Genomic DNA, 9,465 nt, shown 5'->3' on the forward strand with positions numbered 1-9,465 from the left:
TTAAAATTTCTTCATGTTGCAGGCTATGGTGCTCAAGCTGGCGGATATGGTGGACAAGGAACCAAAGGTAATGGTGTTTCAGATCACATTTAGGGTTTGGATAGAGATGGTGATGCAGGAGATTTCTAATACTGATGTTTTATACGTGTTTAAAATGAAGTCATACGATAGTGATTTTCATTCTGAAAAGTAATTTCAGGTCAACATGTTCACTGAAGCAGAGTTCAGATATACTTTGTCATAATTAAACTACAGTTATATGACCACTTGATAGCCGTGGAAGCTATGGGATCATTTGAGAAATATTGTATACCACATTTTAACTCTCACAGACTTTCTGATCTCTAGGTTATGGAGCTGCTGTTGCTGCAAATGGTCATTTGAATGTTAAGTTTGTCATATGGCAGTCTTGCTGTATGGATGTTTCATTAATGCTAGAAATGTGTTCAAACTGTTTGCGGTCATTTTAGTGCTGGGCCACATTTTGAAAAACTGCAGCAACCCGAATGGGTCTCGTGGTGTTTCACTTTTTGGCTTTTAGGTTATGGTGCTACAGCTGGTGTTCTGGGTGGGTACGGCGCTAAACCGAATGGTGAGTGAACCTCTGTCACTTCATGTAGCTTTCAGAATACAATATAAAATCCTCCCGCTACACATTGGCCTGGTTTGATGGTACATTTCAGACATGTTCTCAAATGTACGCCAGCAGATTTCTCGGGTAACGGCGCCGATCTGCTCCATGTGCCCAGAATGTAATGAGAGAACATTCAACATGTGCAGCTAAAGAATGAAATGGTTTGCCTGCTGATCTTGGACTTGCTCTGGACTTGCACCGTTTTATTTATTTATTTTTTAAGCAAACTAGACTGTTTTGTTTATTGGTAGTAGTAGTAGTAGTAGAGATGATAGATATGGGAAAACATTTTTGTGGTGATGTGTCTGTTTGTAGGTATTGGAGCTGCAGCTGGATTTGGAACAAAAGGCAATGGTAGGGTAGTTCACAGCATTATTTGTGTATTACATCTGTCTGCAGTAAAAACATGCACAATATTACAGTGTGTTCCCAGAAATCCTCTGTTTGCTAGACTATGGTTCTAATTTTGGTGAACCTAATGGAAATGGGGTTAATGCCATTGGTCAAGTCTGCAAAAACAAAGCTTTAAAACACATTTACCTAAATAAATGTAAATATTTAGGTGAAGGAGCTGCAGCTGGCCCATCTAGTGGAAAAGGAGCAATACCAAATGGTGAGACAAGTAAAGTGGTTACATGGGAATGGGCGGTATGATACTTTCTCAGACACAAAACACGGTTCTGTTTGTTTATTTGGTAACTCAAGCAAGTGTCTGTATCGAACAGGCCAGAGAGGAGCTGGAAGTAAACCCATAAAGGGATATGGCCGACTGCTTTATGGCGCAGGTAATCAGTCCTCTGCTACCTTTTTGTCCAGGAGATCAGACCAATCTGACACAACATGTACGCATTTTATTTCTTCATTGAAAGGTCTAGGTGTGGGAGCGGGAGCCTCCAGAAGTCTGGGAGTACCTCAGCTCACCAGGAACCAAGGGAAAGGTGGGTGAAGGTCATGAGACAATACTGAGGTCACCACCTAATACAGTACATTGCTTATAATGTCTGTATCTGTTCTTCCAGCATATAACAGTAATGGGTATAATGGTTACAGAGCTCAACCCATGGGAGGTGAGTCATAAAGTCAATCTGTGATGTAATATAATGGATGCGATGATTAATAAAATAAACATTTATGTGTATTTTGTGTATATATAGTTTACAATGGTTATGGCAGTGCTGGTTTGGCTCTAGGACCTTGGTATGGAAAAGGAGGAATGAAGGGACTGAAGCAAGGTGGGACTATCCTTACTGTCAAGTGGGAAAAAAAAAAAAATCTGCTTTAGTTATTTATTTTTAATGTTTCTAGATTACATGGTCCTTGATACAGTTGAGTGCAATTTACTGAACTCATCTGATAACATTTCAGGCTACAGTGCTACAGGAGGTGTGCCCAGTGGTCAAGGTGCCAAACATAATGGTAAATGTGTTGCATAAAGTAAAAAAAAAACAAACAAAAAAAAAAACGTCAGACATCTATTAAAATCTGAAATGATGGGTTTATCAAATGTAAAGGTTATGCTGGATCCAGAGGTGCTACTGGAAATGGAGCCTTGCCAAATGGTGGGTCAGTGTGCAAGACATTTAAGTTCTTCTGATTTCTCTTCTTCTGTTGTTGTTGTTGTTGCAGCAGTACAATGTTACCGTTATTGCTGTTTGTGAAACTATTAAGGTTATGGACACCCCAGAGGTGGAGCTACTAAGCCAACAAAGCCAGGTAAATATGTAGCCACAATTTGTGGAACTAAGAGTACTATGTTTCTAGGTCTTTTACAAGGATCTTCGCCAGGTGAACAAGGAATATGCATTTTTAGAAATATTTAAAGCAGTATCCATCTCTTGCACTAAGTTGTTCCATACTTTTAAAAAACCTTTTGAGAGAATGGCTGAAAGCGCTCAGATGGGGAAAAAAACAGTAACACAAAGTATTAAATTTTGTACTGATATATGGCAATATTGCAAATGGGTATGGCACCGAGCTGAAACCAACAGTAAGACTGTCATTTCTTTTTCAAATCGTTTTATGATTATTTTGATCTCAATCTGATTATAAATTTTCTTTCATGAATGCGTAGAAGGATATGGCGCTATCAGAGGGGGTGCAGTGAGATCCCAGCCAGGTACTACCTGTATTTTAAACATGTCGTACATAAGTCCAAACACAATGACAATTTCCAACATGTCATAGAATCTTTTTTTTTACCTCTAGGTTATGGAAATGGAGCTGTTGATAATGGATATGGAATTAAACCCAGTGGTAACTGATCTTATTTAATATTACAAGTGTTCATTTATTGTGGTGGTATATTTATGTATTAATATGCTTGACCCAAGGTTATGCAGCAGCAGCTGGAGCTGGTGTTCCCAAATGATACACAGTGAAACCTTATGGTAACACTGCTAATATGCTGCACTTTTATATACAGTGATACATGATTTATTACTGTTAAATATGAAGGATTTTAAATGCCTACATTTTAAGCAAAAACAAATGAACTGAAATAAATGCATATTGTTATATGTATTTCTTTTTCATGGATGTATTTACTGTCATAACATTTTTTTTAAATGTGTTAAAAGGACAGTTTAGTTTTGCATCTTTAACAACTGATTCCACCCCCAAGCTGTCATGGGAGAGTTGATTACTTTTCATTTTGTCATTGTGCGTCCATTTCAAAAAAGAAAGTCTCCCTCTGCACTTCCTCATGAAAACTTGGCAGGTTTTGTTATAATTTAAAATTTCCATCATTACCAGCCTCGTCTCGTTCATGTTATATTTTCTCTCAAGGTTATGGAGTCAGAAGTGGTGCTGCAGTGGGTGGATATGGAGGTACACTCAATGGTGAGTTCCACTATCCAAGTTCAAATTTAGTGTTGAAATCCAAGAGGATTTATTAATAACCTCTAAATGTGGTTTATCAAGTAAATTATCTGAGGCTATTGTGGTGGCTGATTTATCTACACCCTAAAACAGTGTCATTGTAGTTACATTGTGAAATTTATTCCTAATTTATTTTTTAGGATATGGAGCAGTCAAAGGCTTAAAACCTCAAGCTACAAAAGGAGCTGGAGCAGTGTCACCCAGTGAAGGTGCTAAGCAACTCTGCACTGGAATAATTTACATAACACATCTGGTGGTGTTGCTATCCCAATTGAAAAGATGCATGCAAACTTTGGATCATATTTCTGTGTTATGACTACGTTCTGTTTCACAGGCTACGGTGGTGCTGCTAGTGTACGTAATGGACACTTGACTAAGGCAGCCAATTCTGGTAATTGCTCTGTGCATAACACATCTGTTGTTAATTGTAGTTGCTATATAGTTGATCTAACAAGTTGCTTGTTTTAACCTACTAACATTGTGACACTTGTTGTGTAAACAGGTAATTTTTTTGTTTTAACTTTTACTGTACTTTGAAGTGTTTTCAAATGTTTCCATCAAATTTTGGTTTTCTTTGTATGTATTTACATATTTCTGTTTGGTTCTCAGGTTACGGCATGGGACCATTCAATGGAAGGGCTCTTAAAGGAGGTGTTCTCTCTCTTGGGCAGCCTAATATTGCACCAGAGAAGGGTGCTGCACCTCAGCAAACATTAACTCAAGGTGCATCATCTGTTGCCCCTGAGCTGACTGGTAGTATCCCTGTCATGGTGCCACAGGACAAATACCAGAAGCTGCTTTCACCTGTTCCACAAGGAAAAAGCTACAAACAGATACTCATAATCCCTCAGGCTACATCAAAACCAGCGCTTCTTCAAACCTTATCTGGACCTGCACTGGTGGTTCCTGAGGGTAACCCAACACCAGAACCAGCAGCGGCACATTCTCAAGGCAAGTACCATAATCCTGAAACTGTACGGTTCTACTGTAGCAGGAGAAAAGAAACTGGAGAACACCAGAGGCTCCAAAATTTGTGAAATTGCTGGTTATAACAAATGATAATACCAGCAGAGTTTTGTTTGTTTGTTTCCTTTGTCATATTTAAATAATCAATGTGCCACTTTTAAAACAGTGTTTTGGGAAATACACCTATTTGCTTTCTTGCTGGGAGTGAGATACTATTATACCACTCAAAGACTGAAAGCAAGGGGAAACAGTCTTGCCTGTAAAACCAAACCTTGTTCTTTTTACATTTTTTGTGTACAGATTAAACAGTCTGCTGTATATTGTGTAAATTAATGAGCTTTAGAGGCAACGGTAGTCAGTTTGTTACTGCTGAATAGAGTAAGGCTCTCCTGGTTTCCAGTCTCTCTGTTACAGATTTAGCCTACAGATTTATCATACACAAACAAGCGGTCTCAGTCTTCTCATCTCGCTCTTAAATAAGCACATTTCACAGAATAGTGAACTATTGTTGACATGCTGGGAAATACACAACTATGTTGTTGATTTACAATATGGCATAAGACTAGAAGTGTAATGTGTTACATTGTTATGTGGTTCTTTAGATATTGCTTTATTGTACATTTTGTTCATCTTAATCCACTAGATGCTTTCAGCTGAATGATAATTTTAACCCACAGACTCAAGATTACATTCTTGATTAATGATGCAATTGTAAAACCATTTATATGTGGATGACTGTCAACTAAGCCCTGATCTGTCTGCCTGTGCTGCTGTCTTAGAGAACACAGGAGGAGTATCTATCTCCAAAGAAAAGGAACCTAAACCAGCCAAACCTGGTAAATGTTTTTCTGCTTTTTTGGAATAATGTGCAGCATAGTGAGCTAAAGTCAGGCCCTACTTCCAGGTTAGCCCCTTGTACACCTTTGTTAGGCAGAATAATATTGTAATGCTTTATTACATTACTTCCTAATATGATTTTAGACCCTTGTCATTTTAACAAGAATAAATTTGTCATCTCCTGTGCAGTTTGAGCCAATGAGACTAATATTACAGTAACACACAGATTGCTTGGAAGCATGTACGTATGTATTTGTTTGTTTTGCCTTGAATGGTGCAGTTGTGCTTCTAATATGTGTGGATGGTTATTCTAGACTGCGGACCATCAGGAGTACCAAACGGACAATGGATGAAGATATCTCCACCCAGTAAGCTGAATATTACATTTTAATACCTGGTGATGTGTATGACTTTCAGTGGCCATGTGCCACAATTACTGATGTGTGTGCATGCCATGTTTTTACTTGTACCACTTGTACTATGCATTTTAAATGGATCCAGTGAAATGCTGAAGGGAGATAAAACTTAACTTTAACCTACCGATAGTCAGAAGCACATATACTTTTTACATTAGCTTGGCCTTGAAAGTCAACAAGATAACTCAAGTGTACACTTTTTCTCATTGTCATTTAGGCTACAGTACAGGTGAAGTTTTCTCTTTGTCATTTAGGCTACAGTACAGGTGAAGCATCTGCGAGCACAAACATGTACTTGTACACTAGTGACTGAGTTCATGCCATAACACTATATTATGCCTAGATACAACATCTCTTGTTTATTTATGGTTCTTTATAATTTTTTACATTTGTTTTGAGGTTACGGAGCAGGAGCTGGTGTTTTGAACAGATATGGTGCTCAACCCAGTGGTAAATCTGCTTTCTTTCTCATTCTCAATATTTATGTGTATGACATGGAAATTTGATAGTAGATGATGTCATCCCTTAGATGTCATCTGTTTATGACTCTTGAGATGAGTCCAAGCACCAAGGCTTGAAATCCACACAGTAAAAATCATAATATTTTAGGAATGTCATTGAGATTTGTCAATAATCTGGTAATTGGTCATTAATATAACTGTATTTTGACCATACTTCTAAGACCTTATTTGTCTTAATGAAGTTATGTTTATCCAAAGGTTATGGAGCGGGAGGCTACGCTGTTCCTGGACTCAGCACTGGATATGGAGCTGGTAATATTTTCTATCAGTGTAAACAAACTAATTTGGTATTTTCTTGACTTCTAAGGAAATTTAGGTGTGATTCTTAAAGTACCAGTGGCTGTATGTGTGCAGGCCTTGGATATCCTTATGCAGGGAAACCCAAGCAGGCTGTGTTGTTCTTGTTGTGGTTGTTCTTGTTGTGGTTGTTGTTGTTGTGGTTGTTGTTGTTGTTGTCCCTCTCAAATGAAAGCAATTCTGCTTGTTAGAGCATTGAGATACACTCATCTGCCCTTTTATTAGGCATAACTGTACAATTGTATGCACTTCAATGCAACACTTCACCTTAACATCAGAATATTAGGAACACCTCTGAATATATTGCAGTCCAGTACAACACCACCTTTAACTATGACCTCAGTAATAAACTTAGTTGAATTTATATATTTATTACACTTTCACCAGAAACTGAAACATTTTGAGCTTCATAGCCACAGATGTTAAGGTGGACGTTTTGTACTGAATTATATAAAATTGTACAGGTGTACCTAATAAAGTGGCCGATGAGTGTAGTTACAATTAGAAGTGTGATATGCTTTCAGGTTATGGACAAGGACTATACCCTGCAGCTGGAAATGGAAATTCATTCAGAGGTGCATTTTTTTAAAGGATAAGTTTAAAGAAGTATTTTAAACTGTTATGCTTGAAGTATTTATAAACTAAGGTTGAATTTACATCTCCCTAAGAGAGTTTTGCTGAAAATTTGCCAATTTTCTCAGAAAATGCTGGTGTGGGTGAGGCAGGCAAACCTAAATCAGGCATGCATCAAGCCTTACTTTAATTCTGTTAAAGTACTGAAATTAAAAATGGTATAACACACCATAGGCCTATGAATTGATAAGTGATATCCTCCATAGATTTGACTGTTATTTACATGTAGCTCACCCTCAGTCTGTTCATTTCAATGCAATGAGCATAGTATGATGTCTTTTTCGCAGAGTATGAAAATGGTTATGGTGGTAGTATTATATGCATTTTAGTTTAGAAAATCTGTTTTGTAACCATTTCATATTGTGTGAATTACAGTAAAAGTCAACATTTCCTTTTTTCAGGTCTTCATCAAGCTGTACCCGCAGCTGATGGCAAATCAGGTATGATACATGTGGAAAGGAAGGATTTGGTTCAAGATAAATCTAAGACAAGGGTGAAATAAACTACAGCTACAATACTATCATGGAAAAACACACAATGACTCATTTCTGTGTAATTTACGGCTGATTCTACAGGTGGTGCCAGACACATTCCTTACAATGGAGCCCCAGTTGTTCCTGCTGGACTAGATGGCAAGACCATACACATCACATACTGTAACAATCCAATTAAAACATGTGTGTGTGTGTGTGTGTTGTAGGATTTCAACAGTGCACAAATAAATTCATAGTGTAATCTACAAAAAAAACGTATTGATACTGGGTTAGTGTCTGTCTGGTGTGCTGTTCCTCGAGCAGCACTGAATCATGTCAATCTATTTTTATACATCTACAGCAGTGAGTACATTTTTAACTCAAGGACTTTATAACTCATGTACATTTTGTTGTCGTACCATCTCACAACTTTACTCTAATTGTATTACCACACTAAAACTTTGAGTTAAAAAAACTCTCGCTCTTAAGAGAACCTTGCGTACAATTTCCTCTCAAAAGAAAAAGAAATGATAAACACACCTGTATAGCATAACATTACCTGTAGAAACATTTATTTAATGCCGCACACTTGAACCAAAGGTTTTTTTTTTTTTTTTAATTTTTCTTCATTACAGTAATGGGCAGCTTACCTACTGGTGATCAGACACTTGGAATGGGTGCAGAGAAATCAAACACAAATTATGGTGAGTTCTTGTTGCTTGTATTTTCTCACAGCACAGTAATGCTTCACCTTGATGTACAGACCTGTCACAGAGATCCTAACCTCTTAAAATCAAGTTTATGTCTCATTATACATGTGCCAATTGGTACTGTTCCCTGCTCATTCTGTAACAGGCATTGGTGGATTTCCGTTTGGTGGGCAGCCCCTCAGTGCAGGAAAGTATGGTCATTATTAGTTCATGTTGTGGATCAATGCATGTTGAATGCGTCAACAACGGTGTCTGCCTGTATACACTCTGGTCCATTAAGAATACGTAAATAATTCCTCTGGAAATACTGAGAACATATTTTTGTTTGTCCAAAGCGGGGACCAAACTGCTGATCCTAGCATGTTGCAGATCTGTATCCTGAGCTACAAAGATCTTATGTCTAACTTAAGATATTAATAATATCAACTCAAAATTCTTGCAGGTGGTCTTGGTGTTGGCATGGGCTGGGATCCTGCACCTAGAAAATATGATTAGTATGACAGGACAAAAAACATACACCTTTGAGTGTGTACAGACATGCGCGAGCCACTGTATTAAGCATTTATACATTTTTAATTTCATTTGATTTATTTCTTTTTTTTTTCGTCCAGGTCTGGCTGTGTCACCATATCAGCTTGAATATCTTGGACTTGGACATAAAGGAAGATTGATAGGCAAGTGTGATGAGATTCAGCTAATGTGATGGCTACCTTCTACATGTGGTGTCTTCATATTTTTGGTGTAACGTGTCATTTCTGTTTGCCCACTGCTAACGTGGCAGTGAAGTTCCTTATGCAAAACACTGGTTTGGGGGATGAAGCAAAATATTCAGTAAAATATGGTGGTTTTCTTTTTTCATCATACCAATCATCTTTGCCCACTAACTTTTTTTTTTATTATTTAAATGGTTCGATCTCTTGGATAATAAAGGAGTGTACCAGTCGCAGCCTCTCAAATCTGCATCTGAAAGTGGATCTGGGATAGCATTGTATCATTGTTGGTGAGAAATCAGGTTAGAAATATACAAACTTACTGTAGATTTTCCTTTATCACCTTAAACAGATACAGCTGGTTCACCTTATGAGGCCCTGCCTCTTGAGA

General features: G+C 37.7%; 1 protein-coding gene across 1 annotated transcript in view; it reads left to right on the forward strand.

The window, feature by feature from the left end:
- Positions 1-9,067, forward strand: part of cmn (calymmin) — a 12,376-nt gene extending 3,309 nt beyond the window's left edge. The window contains exons 7-33 of the mRNA XM_020623376.1: positions 23-67; positions 542-592; positions 950-988; positions 1,197-1,247; positions 1,360-1,419; positions 1,504-1,572; positions 1,654-1,701; positions 1,789-1,866; positions 2,000-2,050; positions 2,146-2,193; positions 2,303-2,347; positions 2,706-2,750; positions 2,840-2,887; positions 3,419-3,472; positions 3,652-3,720; positions 3,846-3,902; positions 4,121-4,462; positions 5,257-5,313; positions 5,629-5,682; positions 6,130-6,180; positions 6,450-6,503; positions 7,073-7,123; positions 7,583-7,621; positions 7,757-7,813; positions 8,290-8,358; positions 8,510-8,560; positions 8,976-9,067. Coding sequence (XP_020479032.1) covers positions 23-67; positions 542-592; positions 950-988; positions 1,197-1,247; positions 1,360-1,419; positions 1,504-1,572; positions 1,654-1,701; positions 1,789-1,866; positions 2,000-2,050; positions 2,146-2,193; positions 2,303-2,347; positions 2,706-2,750; positions 2,840-2,887; positions 3,419-3,472; positions 3,652-3,720; positions 3,846-3,902; positions 4,121-4,462; positions 5,257-5,313; positions 5,629-5,682; positions 6,130-6,180; positions 6,450-6,503; positions 7,073-7,123; positions 7,583-7,621; positions 7,757-7,813; positions 8,290-8,358; positions 8,510-8,560; positions 8,976-9,067 — 1,775 coding nt within the window. The remainder of the gene's footprint in view (positions 1-22; positions 68-541; positions 593-949; positions 989-1,196; positions 1,248-1,359; positions 1,420-1,503; positions 1,573-1,653; positions 1,702-1,788; positions 1,867-1,999; positions 2,051-2,145; positions 2,194-2,302; positions 2,348-2,705; positions 2,751-2,839; positions 2,888-3,418; positions 3,473-3,651; positions 3,721-3,845; positions 3,903-4,120; positions 4,463-5,256; positions 5,314-5,628; positions 5,683-6,129; positions 6,181-6,449; positions 6,504-7,072; positions 7,124-7,582; positions 7,622-7,756; positions 7,814-8,289; positions 8,359-8,509; positions 8,561-8,975) is intronic.
- Positions 9,068-9,465: the final 398 nt, after the last annotated feature.

Source organism: Monopterus albus, unplaced genomic scaffold (assembly GCF_001952655.1).
Source record: "Monopterus albus unplaced genomic scaffold, M_albus_1.0 scaffold297.1, whole genome shotgun sequence".
Classification (NCBI taxonomy): domain Eukaryota; kingdom Metazoa; phylum Chordata; class Actinopteri; order Synbranchiformes; family Synbranchidae; genus Monopterus; species Monopterus albus.